The 21265-nt window shown below is 42.9% G+C and overlaps 2 protein-coding genes across 4 annotated transcripts; one reads left to right on the top strand and one right to left on the bottom strand.

The window, feature by feature from the left end:
• Positions 1-1503: 1503 nt before the first annotated feature.
• LOC115195602 (meiotic recombination protein REC8 homolog) lies at positions 1504-11978 on the bottom strand. 3 transcript variants are annotated; one of them, XM_029755634.1, is made up of 18 exons: positions 11807-11978; positions 11558-11626; positions 10975-11117; positions 10265-10340; positions 9332-9452; positions 9017-9092; positions 8842-8909; positions 8536-8614; positions 7079-7154; positions 6721-6934; positions 6371-6508; positions 6032-6104; positions 5592-5764; positions 4064-4115; positions 3235-3301; positions 2901-3017; positions 2416-2522; positions 1504-2314 (listed from the first exon to the last, which is right to left on the bottom strand). In XM_029755634.1, the coding sequence occupies exons 1-18, from the start codon at positions 11860-11862 to the stop codon at positions 2289-2291; spliced, it is 1731 nt and encodes a 576-aa protein (XP_029611494.1). In that variant the 5' UTR covers positions 11863-11978; the 3' UTR covers positions 1504-2288. The 3 variants fall into 3 exon arrangements, with proteins under 3 accessions (XP_029611494.1, XP_029611493.1, XP_029611495.1); XM_029755633.1 differs by having other exon boundaries at positions 1504-2280; XM_029755635.1 differs by lacking the exon at positions 1504-2314 and having other exon boundaries at positions 4054-4115.
• A 566-nt stretch (positions 11979-12544) lies between these two features.
• On the top strand, positions 12545-20936 carry LOC115195603 (programmed cell death protein 6). Its single transcript, XM_029755636.1, has 6 exons — positions 12545-12772; positions 15602-15663; positions 18301-18345; positions 19252-19410; positions 19791-19900; positions 20289-20936. The coding sequence occupies exons 1-6, from the start codon at positions 12567-12569 to the stop codon at positions 20385-20387; spliced, it is 681 nt and encodes a 226-aa protein (XP_029611496.1). The 5' UTR covers positions 12545-12566; the 3' UTR covers positions 20388-20936.
• Positions 20937-21265: the final 329 nt, after the last annotated feature.

Here is a 21265-nt window from a genome sequence, read left to right as displayed (position 1 = left end):
ACCTCTGCCAATGTTTTTGTGTTTCAAGGTGATTGTCTTGTAGGTCAAAACTTGCAACAAAATACAAAGTCTGCACTTAAAGAATGTTCAAAATGATTTCCCTGGTGTGTGTGAACGTCTAGCGATCCTATTTACATACCAAATTGATGAGCTTAAGAGCCAACTCTTTCTGTAGGGTCAAAAGGGCATGTTACCACACATCTCAAAATGGCCTTTTTTCTTTTTTAAGCAAAGCTCATTTGTTATATATGCAGTGACTTTGGCTGACCTCTTGTAACTATTTTGACCCTAACTGATTGTTCCGATCAGCTTGTCTCACTGCCTGCCCATCTCTCTGGCAGTGAGCCTTGATCAATTAATGGAACATTGGCAGTGTGGTGTCACATTGTAAGCATGAAAAAAAAGCGTTAAACTGTTCGCCCTGATAATTCTTATATGCATGTGTGTGTCCGTGTGTATTCTGTCCCCAGTACAGTGATGGGGACTAACACCCATGCTGACTGGCCCATGCGACGTACCAGGGTTTCACAACAAACCTATCACCTAGATACCACACCAACAACCCAGCAGATGGACATATTGTTTTCCAATGTCAAGACATTTCAGAGATGAATTTCTGACGCGTTTCAGTGCCCTGCCCTCTGAAGTGACAACAGCAGAGTTGATCATTGATGTTGTGGGTACTGGTCAGTAGGTATGTTGCACAGTGCAGAACGGAATGCATTCAACTGAAATGTGTCTTCCACATTTAACCCAACACCTTTGAATATGGAAAGTAAATGGTAAATTATCTAAAAAAAACAAGTAGTAAAATAAAGGAACCAATAATTATCTTGGCTAAGGGTTTACACTGGTAATGTCCATTTTCTTAGTTCAGAGCTAGAACATGAAACATGTCTGGCCCAGCAGCCATGCCTTCTCTCCCCAACATTGACACTCAGTCACCTATTCTGTCCCCTGGTCTGGTCTGCATTCAGCAGACACAGGCTGAGGTCACCATTACCCCATGTACCACAGCATTGACCTCTGCCTCTTTTGCATATTGCAACCTGAGGCTACAGATTTGTGCTGTGACTCCGTGATACAGGCTGCACAACTCCCTCTCCTTCTAACCAACAGTTAATTGTATTGAGTAATTCAGCCATGAGATCAGATATGATTATTCTGCCAGCTAGGCACAATGACTTCAATCCAGGACAGAGGGATGAGGTCATAGTCCAGAGTAGAGCTCTGCTGGTGAGTTGGTGACTCTGACTTGTTCATGGTCCTCTATTGCCCCCTCGCAGCCTATTCCTCAAAAATACATCAGTGTAGCAAACTACAAGGCTATCCCACTGTAATATCATTGATTGACCACAAATCTAAAGGGATAGTTCATCCCCAAATCAAAGTTAGTCAGATGGTCTTAAATTGAGTCCACGTTGGACAACACTATCTATTGAGTAGATCCCAAATGACTGAGATAATGGCACCATTTTAATTTGATAGAATTACATTTGAGGCTTATTAATGAGTAAACGTGCATTTTATTAAAAAAATACATCTCAAATGCTTCAACGTAAGAACAGAGCAACATCATACCACCAAAGATAGATACAAAAACCACCAAAGGTTAAACAAAAACTTTGTCAACAATATCAACTTGCATGACAGTTGACAAATAAATTAGAATAAAAATATCTGCTAGATATACAGTATTAAATATGAATAATAAATACGCTATTCAATAGATATTATATAAATACCAACTTTGAATAAAAAGTTCTAACAATAGCTTTTCCCTTCAGTAATTTCACTTCTTATAAAAAGGTTTCACTTATAAAGGTTACAAAAAATGTAAAAAATGTTAACTCCAAGAGGTCATCGTTTTGGGTGTGTCCTACAAATCAGTTTGAGGTGATGATCTCGTATTAACGATATTTGGGACATGAACATTATTACTCTTATAAAAGTATGGCCGCACACATCCCGTGTGTGTGGAGACCACTGCTTAACTTGGACTGAAATAGGTGCCGGTACTCATTTTGGGTGCCAGGTACTGTTTATAATTAGGTGCAGGAGCTCCACAATACTCTTAAGCTAATATTCCATAAGAGGAACAGGAGCTCAAGCAGTAGAACATTTGAGGTGCCGGTACTCAGCTGCGGTGAAATCCTGTCCAAGTCAAACACAGGTGGAAACATCCTCAGGCGTGCATGGTGCTGAGTGGTCCAGGGATGATGGTGATGGGGCTGTAGGGTTCAGCCTGACATACAGCCAGGTCCCCAGCAGACACCAGCTCTGGACCATCACAACGGAACACAACACAACACACCTGCATGTTGTTAGTTAAGTAAAACAATATTGGAATGCATACATGCATATAGCCCCACAAGTGATATCTATTTTTCCTCTGTTCTCTCTGTCGGCTCTCACCTAGCAGTTTGGAGAGAATGTGGGCTGCGGTAGTGCGGTCTGCCTCCAGGGGCAACAGAGAGTAAAAGGTGACTTTCCCAAACCTCAGGAGGTACGAGGACACCACACTGAAAGGAGCAGAGGGAAATGATAGCCATGTGAAAAACACTGCCCAGAGTTTCACAGTTAGAGAGAATAGATATAGAGAAGATAGAATAGTAGTGCAGTACAGTAATGACTGAGTTAGAAGCTGTTGGCTGGCCTCCCCACTTTTACCATCAAATTCCTGAACCAACACAATTGCACTTGACGAACCCCCCACTTACTATGACTGTGATATGTGGTTGTCCCACCTAGCTATCTTAAGATGAATGCACTAACGCTAAGTTGCTCTGGATAAGAGTGTCTGCTAAATGACTCAAATGTAAATGTTAGAATAGAATATAGATCTAGATAGAATAGATAGTAGGGTAGTGATGATAGATGGGTGATTAGTAATACTATACCTCAACAGGCCCTCTGCAGTTACCTCTCTACCTTCTGTCTCCTCTTCTCTGCCTGGTAGAGCCACATGTTCCTCTTCTATAGCCTCCATAGGCACTGGGGCTTCTTCCATAGGAGACCTGAACAGTCAGTATTAGTTAATAGTGACACTTATGGATAGAAATGAGCAAAGACTCTGAGCTGTCCAACCAGGATCAAGACAACTACATAATGATACAACTATATATCCTCTTATTTTCTCTCTCACTAACTCACATACATTCATACTACATATATACACACACATACATACATTTATATATACACACACACATTATCTATATCTATCTATCTCACCATCTGCTGACAGGGGTGATCTGCTCGAGGGATTTGTCCTCTCTGGACACGTCTAGAAGAAACTCGGCTGAAAACATAGAACACAAACAGATATCAAAATGCAACAGTAAAGCAGTGGTGGACAAAGTACCCAATTGTCATACTTGAGAAAAAGTAAAAATACCTTAATAGAAAATGACTGAAGTCAAAGTCACCCAGTACTATACAACTTGAGTAAAAGTCTAAAAGTATTTGGTTTTAAATATACTTAAGTATCAAAAGTAAATGTAATTGCTAAAGTATACTTAAGTATCACAAGTAAAAGTATAAATCATTTTTAAGTCTTTATATTAAGCAAACCAGATGGCCCAATTTTTTAAAAATTATACACACGAATACTCAGGGACTCCAGCACTCAGACATAATTTCCAAAATAAGCATTTATGTTTAGTGAGTCTGCCAGATCAGAGGCAGTAAGGATGACCAGGGATGCTCTCTTGATAAGTGTGTGAATTGGACAATTTTCCTGTCCTGCTAAGCATTCAAAAAGTAGCGAGTACTTTTAGGTTTTAGGGAAAATGTATGGAGTAAAACATACATTAATTTCTTCAGGAATGTAGTGAAGTAAAAGTTGTAAAAAAAATATAAATAGTAAAATAAAAGTACAGATACCCCCAAAAAACGACTTAAGTAGTACTTTAAAGTAGTTTTACTTTAGTACTTTACACCACTGCGGTAAAGTGATTGTATGTACATTTCAATGGTATCATCATTGAAGTAGAATCTTATTCTAGTTCTGTGGTGTCATTTTATTATTTCAAGTAACAGTGACAGGAAAACCATGTCTGACTTGATGCTTCAGATGGGGCTGCTCCTCCTGATTTCAGCAACTCTTGTGGGATCTGGGGATACAAGAGGAGAGAAAAGACAGTCATCTAGACTTCAGACATTTCTGAACTGTCTGTATACATGAACAACGAAGCAGTGTAGACTAGATGCTGTTATTCCAGGCTCTCTGAGTCATTTGAGATATTAAGAGTACTCACTGTCCTATTCAACTTCTCCCTTGGGCACATTTTAATTCACCCACAAGTCTTTATTATGTAAATTACTGTTGTACAGGACATTTGTAAAGTGTCCCCTGGCGGCATTGGTAATGTAGAAGAATATGGTGTCTAACTTCACTCTGCAGTCCAACTCATCCCAAACCATCTCAATTGGGTTGAGGTCGGGTGATTGTGGAGGCCAGGTCATCTGATGCAGCACTCCATCACTCTCCTTGGTCAAATAGCCCTTACACATCCTGGAGGTATGTTGGGTCATTGTCCTGTTGAAAAACGAATTATAGTCCCACTAAGCGCAAACCAGATGGGATGGCATATCGGTGCAGAATGCTGTGGTAGCCATGCTGGTTAAGTGTGCCTTATATTCTAAATAAATCACAGACAGTGTCACCAGCAAAGCACCATCACACCACCTCCTCCATGCTTCACGGTGGGAACTACACATGCGGAGATCATCCATTCACTTACTCTGCGTCTCACAAAGACACGGCGGTTGGAACCAAAAATCTCAAATTTGGACTCATCAGTCCAAAGGACAGATTTCCACCGGTCTAATGTCCATTGCTCGTGTTTCTTGGCCCAAGCAAGTCTCTTCTTATTATTGGTGTCCTTTAGTAGTAGTCTCTTTGCAGGAATTTGACCATGAAGGCCTGATTCACACAGTTTCCTCTGAACAGTTGATGTTGATGTCAGTTACTTGAACTCGGTGAAGCATTTATTTGGGCTGCAATTTCTGAGGCTGGTAACTCCAATGAACTTATCCTCTTCAGCATAGGTAACTCTGGGTCTTCCTTTCCTGTGGTGGTCCTCATGAGAGCCAGTTTCATCATAGCGCTTGATGGTTTTTGCGACTGCACTTGAAGAAACTTTAGATTTCTTAAAGTAATGATGGACTGTTGTTTCTCTTTGCTTATTTGAGCTGTTCTTGACATAATATGGAGTTGGTATTTTACCATATAGGGCTATCGTCTGTATACCACAACACAAATGAATAGCTCAAATGCATTAAGGAAGAAAGAAATTCCACTTTTAACAAGGCACACCTGTTAATTGAAATCCATTCCAGGTAACTACCTCATGAAGCTGGTTGAGAGAATGCCAAGAGTGTGCAAAGCTGTCATCAAGGCAAAGGGTGGCTACTTTGAAGTATCTCAATATTTAGAACAATTATTTGGTTACTACATTCTATGTGTTATTTCATATTTTTGATGTCTTCACTATTATTTTACAATGTAGAAAATAGATAACAAGAATAAAAACCCTGGAATGATTAGGCGCCTCCAAACTTTTGACTGGTACTGTAGATCTGCTCACCTCTCGCATACTAGAGTCCGTCCTCTTTCTCTCCACCTCTATCCTCACTCTCTCCATCTCGGAGCTGCCCTCCTCCTCAGTCTCCTCCTCTCTGCCTCTCTCCCCGGTGCGAGGAAGCGTAGTGAGGACGGCGCACTGTTTCCATAGCAACAGGAGGTCAGGGTGCAAGAGAGCTGCGTCGAGGAAAGAGAGACAAAAGACTCATGATGTGAAATCATCATTATAACCTCATGGTGTGGCAGTTGTGAGGTGGCTCCGTTGGTTGGAGCAAGGTGCTGGCAACATCCGGGTTATGGGTTTGATTCCTACATTGGACACATACTGTACTACTATATAAGAACTATGACCTGCTTAGAATCAAAACATCTACTAAATGACCATATTACTACCATCTACTCTGGTCAGATAGGACCATCTCAGGAGAGGAGTCATATACTCACAGCCAGAAGGGGCAGTGTAGAGCTCTGCTGGGAGGAGCTTCTTCTGGGCAGGAAAGTTTATCAGCACCTGAGACTGAGGAGGAGGCACAGACAAAGCAATGAGAATACAATTATATCTATATTTTCTTTGAAGTAATCACTGATGTGGGTGGTGTTCATTAGGCACCAAACGGAAGAAAACACACTGAAACAGGGAGGGACTACCTTGACCTGTCCAATAACAAACTTACATTTTTGTTTCCAGTTGCAAACCCTTTAAAACGTTACCATTGCATGCCCTAATGAACACAACTCTGGTAAGATTAGTGAAGGCTAAGTAGTGGAAGGCTTGAGTTTTACCAGGAGCAGAGTCTCAACCTTGGTGTCCTCGATCTGCACCCGCATGGTATCCTGGGAGATCTGCACCTGAGGGTCGGCAAAGATGAGCTGGCGCCTGCGACCCCGCCTCTTAGGAGGAGGAGCGTCTATATGGGGGAGCTGGGATGATGAGAGGGATGTGAGGCAAGAAAAGAGAGGAAGAGAGCAGATGGGAGGGTTATGTATGGATAGATCAAACTGAGAGGAGCCTGTACACACCCACACATTTGGCAGGAGAAAATATAGGACAGAAATATCTTGTTCATACGGATGCTTGGATTCCTGAGTCCTCATGATGAGTCACACACAGAACAGTGTGAACAGACACACACCTCGCCACAGGAGCTTTCTGCCGCTTTCTCCGTCCCCCTCTCTGACTGACTCGCTGACTCCCCCCCTCTCTCGGTGTCTGGGGCAGAGGGCATGGCCACCTGAGGAGGGGGGGTCATCTCCATGGGAACAACCTCTAACGGCACCTCCATGGGCAGACCGGTCTCCTCATCCAGCAGCCACACACTGTCCCCCACCACCACCGACACCTTCAGCCTGCACACACACACACACACACACACACACACACAGAGAGAAAGAAAAACAATACAACAGAGTACGTTTTAAAAAAGGCATGGGAAGATAGAAGATCAAGGTGACATGCCCTGTCAGAAAACATGATTCTTCCATATGACTTACTGGTCAATGGAGGTCATGCCTGGCTCCATGTCCCTGGTTCTCTCTCCCTCTCTCTCCCTTTCCCTCTCTTCTAGCTCTGTACAACACACACACACACCAGTTTACGCAAACTTATATTTACTCACTTATTTCCCTTTCATTATCTGTCTTACGGGTCCTACTATGTTACAAAGGCTCTGCTACCCGAGCCGAGCCCGACGGACCTGACACTATACAGCGGGTTAGGGCCAGGTAGGGCCTGTTTTTTCATCAATTACTAGGGTACGGGCTGAGCTATTTGCTCATGCTCTGTTGCACAGTAGCCTAGTCATATCTTACTAGGACCATAACGTGGTGACCATTGTCTGAGCCGACAAGAGAGATTATTTCACAGAAAATAAGAATGTTCCGGAGTTTAAAGTGATGAAAAGTAGCTCGCTAACTGCTCTTTTGCATCTCGTCATTGAGCAGCCCAAAGCGGAGCCGTTGCTATGAATACTATACAGGCAGACTAGCAGCAGAGCGGATGCAGGGTAGTGATTGATGAGGTAAAAAGGTAAATCAAACTCGACCAACACAATATAATTGCCATGGAAACACGTGGGGGAAAATATCCTGAATATCCTCCTTGTCCCCCAGCAAAATGTGCCTACATTTAGTCTATTGTTTATATGTGGATTTCATATTGAGGTAAAAATCTGAGTATGTTTGTATGGATGTCAACCCCAACACTTGTTCATGTCATCGTCACCAATCAACTAACTGCATTACAGTTAAAACTGACTACCACCACCAATTCTATATGCTAGCTATGCTAACCAGCATCGAAAACAGCCAAATATATCCAAATTGGACTCAAGTTACCACATTGTGGGCCTGTTACAATACATAAATCATGACGGATTTGACGAATATCCACTTTGTTAAATCAGATTTGTTGAATGTGCACCAATCTGGTTAATGGACCGGTATAGCGTTATATCTCCCTACCAATAAGTGCCCTTCTTTGTGAGGCATTGAAAAACCTCCCTGGTCTTTTGTGGCTAAACACTATTATTGCACACAGAGTGAGCCCATGTAACTTATTATGTGACTTGTTAAGCACATTTTTAATCCTGAACTTATTTAGGCTTGCCATAACAAAAGGGGTTGAATACTTATTGACTCAAGACATTTCAGCTTTTCATTTTTGATTAATTTGTAAAAATGTCAAATAAGATAATTCTACTTTGACATTATGGGGTATTGTGTGTAGGCCAGTGACCAAAAAATCTAAATTGTATCAATTTGAAATGTTCAGGCTGTAACACAACAAAATGTGGAAAAAGTCAAGGGGTGTGAATACTTTCTGAAGACATTGTGTAGTCGGGCGGTTGCAGATGTGTTATTAGCAACTGAACATTTGGCAGAAGCAATTGGGCCTGAACGTCGCAGGCATGTGCGGGGCTCTATTCTTTACTCTCCCTCTCTTCTCTCACCGTCATGGAATTGGTCCCGCTGCTCCAAAAGCATGTCAATCTCTTTGCCAGTGGCTTCAGGAAGCTCAGCTCCTTCAAACTTTACGGAGAGAAGGGCAGAGGGAGACCGAGTTCAACTTCAGGAACGATTGAGAGCTCAGGAAAGATCCTTTTGGATCCAAATTCCTTGTTGAGTTCACATGGTCACTAAATAGGCAAAGTGAGTAACATTCTCAGTCCGATCCTAAATGACTGAGGTTTATAAATATACACAATAGCCTTTCTATGTCCTTTTATCAGTATATTACAACACTATATTCAGGTCACCCCAGCAGCAACGATGACAAGCTGCTCCTTCTCTTTCAGGGTAATGGCATCAGGAGGGGATTTGAAACCTGAGAGACAGAGACAGAGAAAGAGAGACAAAGGGCAACAAACATTAGTAATGCAGATTTGTTGCTGAGGATTTTCCATCCCAAATCAGACTGTTACGCAGTCTCACCTCCGTCCTCTGGTGCAGTTCCAGGACTGGCCCCTATGGGGCGCTCTGGAGTCATGCTCTCCATCAGCTGCCATGGCTGGGAATGAACGAGACACACAGAGGGAGTGTTGTTAGAACGGTGTTCAATCAATAAATGCATGATCAACTCACAAGGTGACTCAATGAGGGTAAAGTTAAATTTGTGCCTTGAAAAGGCTTTTTGTGTACTGTGTGTACATAGGAATTAACTGTGGCCGTATGGCTACACATTTTTGTAGTGACATACCGTTGGAAATGACTTAACTAGGTAAACATTGTGTAGAAATGGTTGTATACCTGAGGGATCCTATAGGGACTAGGCAGCAGGTGCTCAAAGCCCATCACCCCAAAGAAGGGGTCCTGTGCCCCCTCGGCCTCCTCCAGCAGGAACAGGGAGTCTGGGACATTTGGGGCTTGTCTGGGGAGGGAAGGGTGCTAATGTTATTACTACAACATGGCTACAAAATGGCTGACATGCATCACCCAGGCGACACATTGGTGAACACCATACAATGTACAGTACCTTTTGACCTAATAAAAAAACAGTACATAAATCCAATCCATTATCATTGTCAATATACATAGAGTACACAAAACATTAGGAACACCTGCTCTTTCCATGACATAGACTGACTGGGTGAATCCAGCTGAACGCTATGATCCCTTATTGAAGTAAATTGTTAAATCCACTTAAATCTTTTATCATGCCCATTCACCCTCTGAATGGCACAAATACTTAATCCATGTCTCAAGGATTAAAAATCCTTCTTTAACGTGTCTCCTCCCCTTCATCTGCACTCATTGAAGTGCCTTTGAACGGGGTATAGTAGTAGGCGCCAGGCGCACCGGTGTGTCAAGAACTGCAACGCTACTGGGTTTTTCACGCTCAACAGTTTCCCGTGTGTATCAAGAATGATCCAACACCCAAAGGACATCCAGCCAACTAGACACAGCTGTGGGAAGCATTGGAGTCAACATGGGCCAGCATCCCTGTGGAACACTGTCGACACCTTGTAGTGTCCATGCCCAGATGAATTGAGTCTGTTCTGAGGGCAAAAGGGGGTGCAACTAAATATTAGGAAGGTGTTCTTAATGTTTTGTAGACTCAGTGTATGTGTGATAGTTATATCTAATGTTTTGTACACTCAGTGTATGTGTGATAGTTATATCTGACAACTCCAGGGAACATGTGTGTATGGGACATACGGGTAACGGTGTGTGTTTGTTCACCTGTCAGGCTCAGCCAGGTCGATGCGTGCGTGTCTCTCAGAGCGTACCAGGCGCTCAATGGTCTGCTGGATCTCCTCTGGAAGAGAGGAGAAAAAGTTTGCAGTGAGGTCATTTAGCAGACACTCTTATCCAGAAGCAATTAGGGTTAAGTGCCTTGTTCAAGGACACTTAAACATATTTTTCACCTAGTCAGCTGTGGGATTCGAACCAGCAACCTTTCAGTTACTGGTCCAATGCTCTTAAACGCTAAGCTACCTGCCATGGCATGCATACATACAAATACATCGTCGTGACTGGACAGCTATGGTTCTGAACACGTGGGTCTGTACAAGCTGGTGACCCTGAACACGATATGATAGCGGATCTGTGTATCTGTTAGCATGATTTATGTCTGGCTGCTTAGGAGGCTATATCAGACTATCGAGTTGCCTGTTATGATAAGAGAGTGTATCTGAGCGTAATCATTCATATCGACCTATAGCAACAATGTGGTTGTATACTTTATTGCCTCAGGTTGTATTAATGAGTGTGTATGGATGGAGAGTAACCTTTAGGCTGCATTTCAGTTCAATCCGTGTCCTTGGTCCTGTAGCTTGCCTTACCATTAGACCTGATATAGTGTCTCTGATTACCGGCCTATTTCGACAAGCATCTCTTTACATGGCATTAGTCTGTATGCCCTTCATTTTAACCCTTCCCCTCTCTCTCACCCAGAAGGAAACCACACTGGCGGTGGTAGACGATAACCACCCCATACTGCAGCTGGGAGGACAGGTAGAGGGAGAAGCGAGGCCGAGGGAGACCAGGGCAGAGTGGAGCCACCTGGACCGTCACGTAATCCATGATGTCCTCACTGCAAGTACACCACCATAGCTACATGATTGATATCAGATCACTATCACACTCACAACGGATGTGTATGGCCATGGCACAACATAGGGACATGTTTCATCAGGACAGAACTTAGTTAGGGAGTAGCTGCCCCAGTATCTCTGCGTTAGAGTTGTTGATGCGTCTCTTCTGGTTTCTCCAGATGTAACAGGAGTAAATGAAGATTGTTCCTCAGCAAAACACCATATTTTTTTGTGAGTAACAAACGTTTTATTTACATTATAACGTTAATGCGTGGGAGTTTGAATCAGAGCTTCATGGGTGTTAAGGAGGAGACACTTCATAGTTGACATCTCTAACGCAGAGATACTGGGGCAGGGACTAGCTAAGCAGGGACCATGGGTTGATCACTTGACATAATATTTTCCCTCAGACATAGAAAGGGAGAAGGATTGTGGTTACCATGTCCGCCCAACGTTGACCCTCAGAAGCTCTCTGCGTGTTATCCTGATCCCTTTGGTGGCTGCCAACCTAAAACACAGAAACAAAACAGCATGACAATACCAGAAACGGAAAGGTCTCTGATGATGATGATGGCATACTCACATTACATTGACTGAGATTCACAAGCTACAAAATATTAAACTCAGCCTAAGAGGATGCTAGCCTAGCTAATATTAGCTAGCTAGCTAATGCTAGAGAGCAACTCACCAAATAGTGGAAAAGCAACCGGAGTGCCTCTGAAGAACGTTTGGATAGTAAAACATTTTTCCTCAATTCACGCAGAAATATTGTTTTGCAATTTGGTGTCTGGAACCTGGTGTAGAACGTAAAAAGATCAGATTGATCTATGAAAGGCTAGATAGCTAACGTTACAGGCAGATTCTCCTCAGAGAGCAGCGGTATCGAAATTCGCGCCAAACTTAGCTAGCTTGATGACGTTTAGGTTTTTGACCAATCATGGAGACCGCAGTGGTCCAAAAAGATAAACAGCACAGACATTTATATAGAACATAAATACATGGATCTGGTAAACACATCAGTCGGTAATTTAGATAATACAGTAGCGGTAGATGGTAGGCTGCAAAATGTTTTAGTTCTAGCTAAGTGAAAATCATATTATGTTGGAAATCTCAAACGTTTAATTAGGTCGCTACTTTAGAAACTGCTGTGAGGGAGAACATGCAGTTTAACATTTAGAGCGTCTCGTGCAATAACGTGATTTAGAATTTCACACAAGAAAGCTTTGGTAAATAAAGACCAATCAAAACGTGTGGAAGTGGGAAACTCTTTTCACGCCACTTCGATACCGAAGTGACTTTTTGTTACTCTCATAAGCTGCTACAAAAAAATCACTTTGTATTGAAGTGGCGTGAAAAGAGTGTGTGAAAGTGGAGTCATTTTCGAGTCATCCACTAAGGAGGCAGCCCTATGACGTTTCCACAGTTTCTTACGGGAAGTGGTGAGTGAGATGCCACGCCTCTGCGCGAAGAATGTCAGTGTCAGATTGAAACGAGTACAGGGTACACACATTTTTCATAACACCAATTATAAAGCTTTAAAAATGGCATATCATACAGGTAGTCCGTATAGAGGACAACCTCAACAACAACAACAACAATACAACAACGCAGCGCCAGCGCCGGATCAAGGTTTTCTTTGGAATATATTTCAGAGGTGAGTGGAAAGACGTCTTTCGTGGCGATCTAAATAACAGTACTCCGCATTGATTTGAGCTTCATTTTGAAAACTGCTGCCACAGGGCATAATAGGCAGAGATTATAATACTATAGCAGTTTATGTATGCATAAAAAGTTATTATTTTTGTCTTAGTATTATAGCCGTGGTTCGGTGATTACATTTATTTCACAGACTTTCTTAAAGAAAAACAAAACATATCAGGATTTATTTTGCCTGTCAGTTTTCTATTTACTTTTGCATATGACATTTTCCTACCACACACATACAGTGCCTTGTTTTTCAATTGTATTCTATACAGTTACAACCAGTACAGGGCGTAGATATGATCATGTCAGTCATGTAACGTTAGTAAATGATGAGATCATTTAAATTAGCTATCTATCTGTTTCTATTGTGTTGGTCCGTTATTCTATGAAATTAGTTTTGAATACACTTTATTTTACAGGGACTGACAAGAGAGTAGACATGACAATTTACATAAACTTAAAACTGACAATAACTGGCATAACGTTGTCGAAAAAGAGGGAAGATCTTCTTTCCCCTATCAGTAGTATTGACGAAGATGGTTGATAAATGAAGATGTCCCACTCATGACCGTTTCTGAAAAAATTGTCACCGGTCTGTTAAATGGGTGGCTCTCCCATATTCACCAATGCCTTAACAGCTGGGTCTGGTCTTCTTAGTTCATTGACTGTATATCAACCAGAAGAAAGGAGTGAGTGAGACGTCTCGCTTCATGTTAGTCCCTGGTATTGAGTTATGTAACACTGCAGAGGTGCTCTGCTTTCTCACAACATTAAAATGCTGCAGGTACGCAAAACACTTTTTAAAACACGAAACACTTTGGAGAATAATTTATAAGGAGGCAAAACCTAGAAAACTTGGTCTTATCTGTCTATCAGTATTCCACACACTCCACACTTCAGAGGTGCACCTAGCCTGAGCTGAAGCATCACACTGGGGCTGGAACTCCCTGCGTCATATGACTTGAGTGATCAAAGTGTAAATCCATTAGTCACCAGCAACCTGGTGCTTTTCTTAGCATTTTGTTAGGCTTGAGTCATGGAATGATCCTTTTCCACTCCGCCTCTATGATCATTAGATTCCATGACATGATCCCATGACAAACAAGTAGTCACTAGACCTAAACAAAACTCACTCGTCCATGGTCATGTGGCATTACACTGGCATGTCAAATGTAGGCCAAAAAGGCTTGAGTTTACACAGGCTACCCAATTCTGATCTTTTGACCAATCGCATCAGAACTTTTCACATCAGATCGTTTTCAGAGCTGATCTGATTGGTCAAAAGACCCATTAGTGAAAAAAAGTATCAGAATTGGGCTCTCTGTGTAAACACAGCCAAATACATAGCCTAGAGTAGAACAGCAGAGGATCCATCTAGGCATAGATCAGCATCTGATACGTGACAAGACAAACAATTGCTTACACTGTCTGCCGTCAGTGAATAAACAAACGTTTAGGATCATTTTGTCTGAAAATCGGCTTTGTGTTCAGAAGAGCTACCTCCACTTCCCCCTACCATGAGAGCCAGCATGAGATAAGCTGCTAAACCATTTGACTGGAAAACTAAGTTCCGCCAGGCATGTCATAACTTGAATAGCTCCATAGGAAAAACTGAGACAGGCCGGGGAAATGTTACGATTCCAATGGCTACTGTGCTGCTTGTAGTACTAATGTTTACAGCTAATGTTTAGGATTTGTTCTGAGCACCATTCAGCAAATGGGACGATGGTTCTGCTTCAGGCCAGGGAAAGGAATTTTAATGATGCACTTTCAATTCACCTCATTTTATGTAAAACCCAGTGAGGTAAGTCAAACCTGAGGAGGGGTAACAAGTAAGTGAGATTGAGCAGTTGGACACACACGCACGCACAGCACGGACTCTACTCAAAGTGTTTGGTTTAGGTTAGGTAGGTCCCTCGTCTGACCAAGCACCCCATTTCTTTCATTCTGGAGGAAGTCACAAAGCGTGCCTTCATGGAAAGTCAGGTTTTGTATTTCTATGTGGCCTGCAGTTGGGTTGGTTTGTTGCTGGTAGGTTGGTCTGTGGAGGTTGCTAAGGAACATGTGAGTCATTGGAGGATTGTGCTACATTTCAGAGGAGGTTATTCCAGAACTGGAAGGCAAGGCCTCTAATTTGTGTTAATGTTCAACTCTCACAAAACGTTTCCCACGTCTAAACAGAACGACTGTACCATTCCAATACTATTCAATTGGAACACGATTTAAAAATTAGGCCAATTAGTTTGTGATGTTACACTTCTATAACAGATGGCCTAGCGCATAGCTTTATACTGAAAGGCGGTGGGTTCTGAGATTGTACAATAGAATGTAGTAAGATATTTGTGTGTATTGTAAATTCAAAGCAAAAACGTTTATTGCTTCTCTGATCTATTTTCTCTTGGTGAAGAAAGTATCTGAAGCCTCCTTTCTTTGGCATTGCACTCAAAATACACAGTATTAGCTAGCCTGATTCCAGATCTGTTTGTGCTGTACGGTACCCAACTCCTATGCTTGTCATGCCAAACATGTCGGTTAGTTTGGGTTTCACTTTTCACTGATCTGTGATGTTGGGGATGGTGGCGAGTGTAAAATGACACCACCATCCCCACAAGTCATCGTCCTGTCCCTAGCCCAGCCTAGCCTGCACACTCCCATTGAACGGAGTGTTTAGATCCTGACAAGGGGCTTACAGCGTAGCGCCGGTAGGGTTTCGGCTGGGCTGCATTGTGTGTTTGATACAGTCTGCCTGTCTGTATCTAATTGTGTGTTTCCTCCCCAGAGTGGACAAGGACAGGAGCTGTGTGATATCAGACACAGAGCTCCAGCAGGCCTTATCGAACGGTACGTCTCTTCCTTCTCCTCTAGACCTCAACACCTCCTCCTCATTTCAACACCTGGCGAGGGACGGAGAGAAGCATGCTGAGGAGAGATGGTGGTTTGAACTTGAATATGACACTAATGTTTTGTTTTTACTTAAAAAAAACAGATGGAAAGGTTTTCTGGTGACAAAGGAAAAGTACTTCCTGTATGAGACAGGAAATGGCTGACGACGGGTGTCACCTGATAATTAACTCAACACCCTCTTGTTGTTGAGATATGACAGAGAGGAGTGGCTTAGCCAACGCCACGAGCACAACATGACATTAGTCTTTCCACTGGGCTGGATGGCGAGAGATGCTCATGATTGAATCAATGCTATGAGTGAACATCGTGTTTTGTAGCTTAGGGCACTAGTTACTCGAGTGCAGCACAGCAGACGTTGGGATCGTCTTTACAACAAACATGTATTCTGTACCTCAACATTTTGAATTGGTCAAGGTCTCTCTCCCTCTGCGGAAAGGGTTTTCAAAGGGTTTGAATGGACATTCTTCTCTCAAACAGTTTTCTTTACACTGTGAAAAAGTGTTGAGGCCCAAGAGCGATGAAAGGAGCTGTTATCTGGTAGTAGCCCTGGTTCAGAATACTAATGACCCAGGCTGTGTGGAAGGCAGGCAGGCAGGCAGGCAGGCAGGCAGGCAGGCAGGCAGGCGCAGTTCACACAGTCAGTCCAGTCGTGTTCATTAGTAGGGCTGTGTCATGATTTGGCTGTGCCAGTGTGACTGTGTGTGACTGTGTGCAGGCTGCTGACTGAATGCAAGCTGTGCCCCGTTCTCGGCCATGCACTTCACTGACCATGCCCACGGTGCTGTCACTCTTACACTCACCCAGACCTCTCTGTTCCCTCCTTCTTTATTTTTTCCTGCTCTTTTCACCTCTCCATTCTCCTCTTATCGATCCTGTCCTCCCCTCTTCCCACTTCTCACCTCACCCCTTCCCTTGATATCCCTCTCCTCCCCTCAGGCAGACTGTGTAGTGTTACCACTATAAGCTGTGGCTCGTCCTCTCGGGGCTGACGTCCTCTCTCCATCAGACCCTGTGACAGTGCCGCTCCCTGATGAGAAACAGATGGGCCCCTGTTATACGTTGCCAGTCTATCAATAAAGGGAATCTTTTATAGGTGTCTGGGTCTTTTAGCTAGCTCTCCATATTAACGGTCCTCTTAGCCCCCGCTCTGCACCAACCACCTGTCAAAATGTGCCTCTCCTCCCCGACTGAGATTAATGTGCTTTGATTTCTTTTATTTTTTTCGGTGCAACCAGCCAAGTAGTTGCTGAAATCAGCAGCGTTGCATTCACTGTGCTGAGTAGTTTCAATGGCAAATCTACGTGCCAAGGGAATATAGGCCCATCTACTAATGGGAAAAACTCCCGCATCGACTACTCCTGAATCGTCTCATGAACATTTTTCAAAAGGCAGAATAATAACACAAAACAATCATGTATGGCTTTGACAGGAATGGGACAGATTGTCTGGCATCTGTGGAGAAGAGGTTCCCTGCTCAGCACCCTGCCTGTACTGCATGTAGGACAGGGGTGAGGGGAGGGGAACTGGTGGTCATTTTCTATCTCAAGGTTGAGCTCAACCTTGCACATGCTGTTTTAGCCTGCCTGGAGCAGTTAGTAGTAAGTGAATGAGTGTGTGTTACTATGTGTGATTTCAAACCTGTGTGAGGCCCTTTCGAGGTGTGTGTGTGTGTGTGTGTTAGAGCGATCTCACTAAGCCTCTCCTGTGGGGCGCAGTTTTGCGGTCACCCTGTTTTTTCTTCCATGTGCCCCTCCCTGTTCCCCCAACCTCGTCATGAGTGGGCACTGGGCAGCGCAGTGAGAAGGTCCAGTGTGTGTGCTGGACAGAGGAAGCTTTGTCTCACAGGCCGGGCGGGGGCAGCCTCGACACGCACGCAAACACGCACACTCACCGCACACACTCCTGTGGTGCCCGTCTGGGTGCTTGACCAACAGACAGGGCACCTCTCTCGGACATGGCCGGTCACTGTTGTTGACCTCACAGCTGCTGGAGAACGGGGAGTCTGGCTGGAGACCTGACCATTCCTCTCTGGTCTGGGTGTAGTCCAGACGCTTCATGTCTGTTCCTTGGCCCAGACCAAATCCCAGCCAGTCCCGCCCAGGTTGGAATAAGGAGACAGAACGGCCTGAGTGGGAGACATCTCTCCGAGGCTTGGCTTGTCGTTGCAGAGGAACGGCTTAATGTGAAAAGTGGTTCACTTGACTGGACTGCAAAGCCTCCTCTATCTCTCGCTCTCTCTCCCCCCTCAGAGCAGTGAGAGTGAAAAGGTTGAGATGGTGAGTCAGCAAGGTTTAAGAAACCCTGATAAATCTCCAGCAGTTCTCCTCTGTTACCCAAAATACTGGCTTGGTAAAAAGGATACCCAAGATAAGAACAGAATGGTTGCTTAAGTCCTCCTAACTCTTTACTTGGCCTATTTCCCTCTTCTTCTTGTTCTGTTATAAATAGCCTAGTTCATTAAAGTCCAAATGTATTAATTAACTTGGCACAGTCGTCCTGTGCATTTTAACTTTTTGTGGCAGAATGTTTTAGTCATTGTTTTTCACCAATCTTTTCTCTATCTTCTCTTTGTAGGTACATGGACACCTTTCAACCCAGTGACAGTCCGATCAATCATATGTGAGTATTTGTCCCGCTTTGACCCTTGACACACAAACAAACTTGCACAATGACAAGCCTATATTGTCCTGACCTGGTGTACTACCATTGTTTTATATGTTATCCCCATAGCAACCCTTTTCATTAACGTTGGTGCACAGTGACACATTTCAACCCGTCTCCCCAGTTAAGTGGAAGCATGCAGCTATCGGTAAAACGGGGAATAAGGAGCATTTCTTTCTAACAAACAGGAGGTGTTTTTTTGTCTCTTAAGGCATCTATCTATATCCATCCACTGACCGTATTGATTGGCTTACACACTTACCCTTTCACCAGCTGGAATCTGCTTTAGTCCAAGTGTAGCTGAATATAAATAGAAAAATATACTAAGAAGATACAACTAATTTTATATTTAGTGGTATTATTTTGAATCTCAATAATCCACCATTGCTTCCCACTCTGACTGTACTGTACACAGTAAACCAGTTGTATTCAAATGGCCATCCAGCCCTGGGCCTTCTATGTGATGAAGCCCTTTGTTAGGATGTAATTGGATTAAACCGCAGGGGAAAGTTCAAACGGGCAAGATTTCTTTAACTCTGTGTCATAACAGATGCTATGGTAGTCCTTAGTCCAGCGTGTTGACGTTATGCCTTCTAGCATTGAACTACACTTCCCAGCTGTCCCTTCTTCTTAGGTGGTGTTTCTCAGGGGTCTATTCAGTGTGGTAAAATTTCAGAATTTTGCGGAGAGAAATATAATGAATAAAGTTTACATGGTGCCCAATTCTATAAGACTAAGACAGAAAAAACATACATATTCTACAAAATGCATTTCTATCTGAACATTGTTTTGTAACATTACACCCTTCTGAACAGACCTCTTGCTCTCACTCATATATATTTTCTATTGACTTCCGTCTCACAGCCATGTTTGACAGGGAGAACAAAGGAGGGGTGAACTTCAACGAGTTTGCCGGAGTGTGGAAGTACATCACGGACTGGCAGAACATCTTCCGCACCTACGACAGAGACAACTCGGGCTTCATCGACAAGAACGAGCTTAAGCAGGCACTGACTGGATTCGGTGAGCAAAGTATGCTTTCTCTATTTGACCATACTGGTGGCGGGCCAACCGCTATACCGGTTACGTTCATTTCTGCGGTTCACAAGGTCAGATCCGATATTCGAATGCCTTTCTGTAAGATCAAGTAAGGTCAACATGCATGAGCCTGGATAAAGATATGTGCCAAAATAGTTGTGTAGATGCATGACAATATTAATTGTTAGCCTCGCATACATTGAGTTCAAGCATGTTGTTATTTTCTATCCTCATTGAAATGTAGTAGAACTTAGTCCTGTATGTGAAGTAAGCAGGTGAAAGCCCTATGCATGTTACAAATTGGTTAAGGGTTGTTGTACAGATGTGTTTCTGTGATGTTGACTGTTCTCTGTCCTCCTCCTCAGGGTATCGGCTCTCAGACCAGTTCTACAATACTCTCATAGAGAAGTTTGACAGGCAGAGGAAGGGACAAGTGGCCTTTGATGACTTCATCCAGTGTTGTATCGTTCTACAGGTAACCGTCTTACTGGGCTTCCTGTGCACATACCACTGGTTATGAAGCCTACATTGTTTTGTCAAAATATTGTCTGTACAGTATATACAGCCCATGTTGAAATTGGACTTTGTGTTGGCTCAATATGGTATTTTTTTTTCCATTCATGGCCACGCTGTTGTCTGTAGATGAAGATATTTTGGCCTGGTTTCTCAGACACAAATTAAGCCTAGTCCTTGACTAAACTTTTTCAATGTAGAATCTCAATTGAGAATGCTTTTTAGTCCCGGACTAGGCTTAATATGTGACTGGGAAAGCGGCCATTGATGTTTATTTACCAACATGGCATCTGTACTGGCTAGTATGTCTAAGTCAAGATCTACTGTAAAATGTTCTTTGTCACTTTCAGAGGTTGACCGACGTGTTCAGGAGGTACGACACAGACCAAGATGGCTGGATCCAGGTTTCCTATGAACAGTATCTATCCATGGTTTTCAACGTTGTATAGTAGATCCAACAGCACAACTGGACACAACTGTGCCAAAGCCAAATCCTTCCCACCTCCACGTGTCTTCCTTGATCAAGATGACTGGGACTCTGGGATAGGATATAAAGACATTATGTTCTGTCTGTCATTGTTCATAATGTTTGTTTAATGTCTGAATCTTATCTTAATAATGAATATCTGTGTTTAAGGTAAACCTGCATTGTACATATCATTTAGGACAAATAATTGCATGCTTCTGGGGGACTTTTGCCAATGTTCAAAGCATACACTCTTAATCTCAGATCTATTTTGCTGAAGTCATGTTTACAAATACTGTGAAAGCAGGTTATGGTTGGGCACAAAGCCTGCTTTTAGATTCACTGACATGCCAGCTAACGCCATATTTGTAAAGACATATTTTTAACCAGCAAATCTATAAAAAAGTTAGCCTGTTATTATTTTAGGGAGAAGAAGAGTACGCTTTTGTATCGTTTATTTTTTTGTGTGCATGATGCCTTAAACTGTATAAATGCAAGAGGAACCTCTTTTATTAAAAAAAGAAACCTGAAAGAAAGTTGTGAGCTCTGAATTTAATGTGTGGTGGGAAGACATAATAGTTTGCTGTAGACAGACACAATAGTATAAATTGTTACTGTATACAATTATTGACTGAAGATGGATAGATAAAATTGTCATGACTTGATGATAACATAATCCTTTTCCGGAAGAGGTAGATTTAGTCAGATAGGAATAGGCACTGTACTTCTAACCCCTATTCATCTGTGCTTAAGCACTTTATTTTCTACAGAAAATGTACCTCTGCGGCAATGTGCACTGCAGTGCAAGAAATGGCTCGACTTTGCCCTCTCCTGTCTGAACTTGTGTTTAACACCCCTGCA

This window comes from Salmo trutta, chromosome 6, assembly GCF_901001165.1.
Source record: "Salmo trutta chromosome 6, fSalTru1.1, whole genome shotgun sequence".
In the NCBI taxonomy this organism is placed as follows: domain Eukaryota; kingdom Metazoa; phylum Chordata; class Actinopteri; order Salmoniformes; family Salmonidae; genus Salmo; species Salmo trutta.
This window is presented reverse-complemented; position numbering and strand designations above follow the sequence as displayed.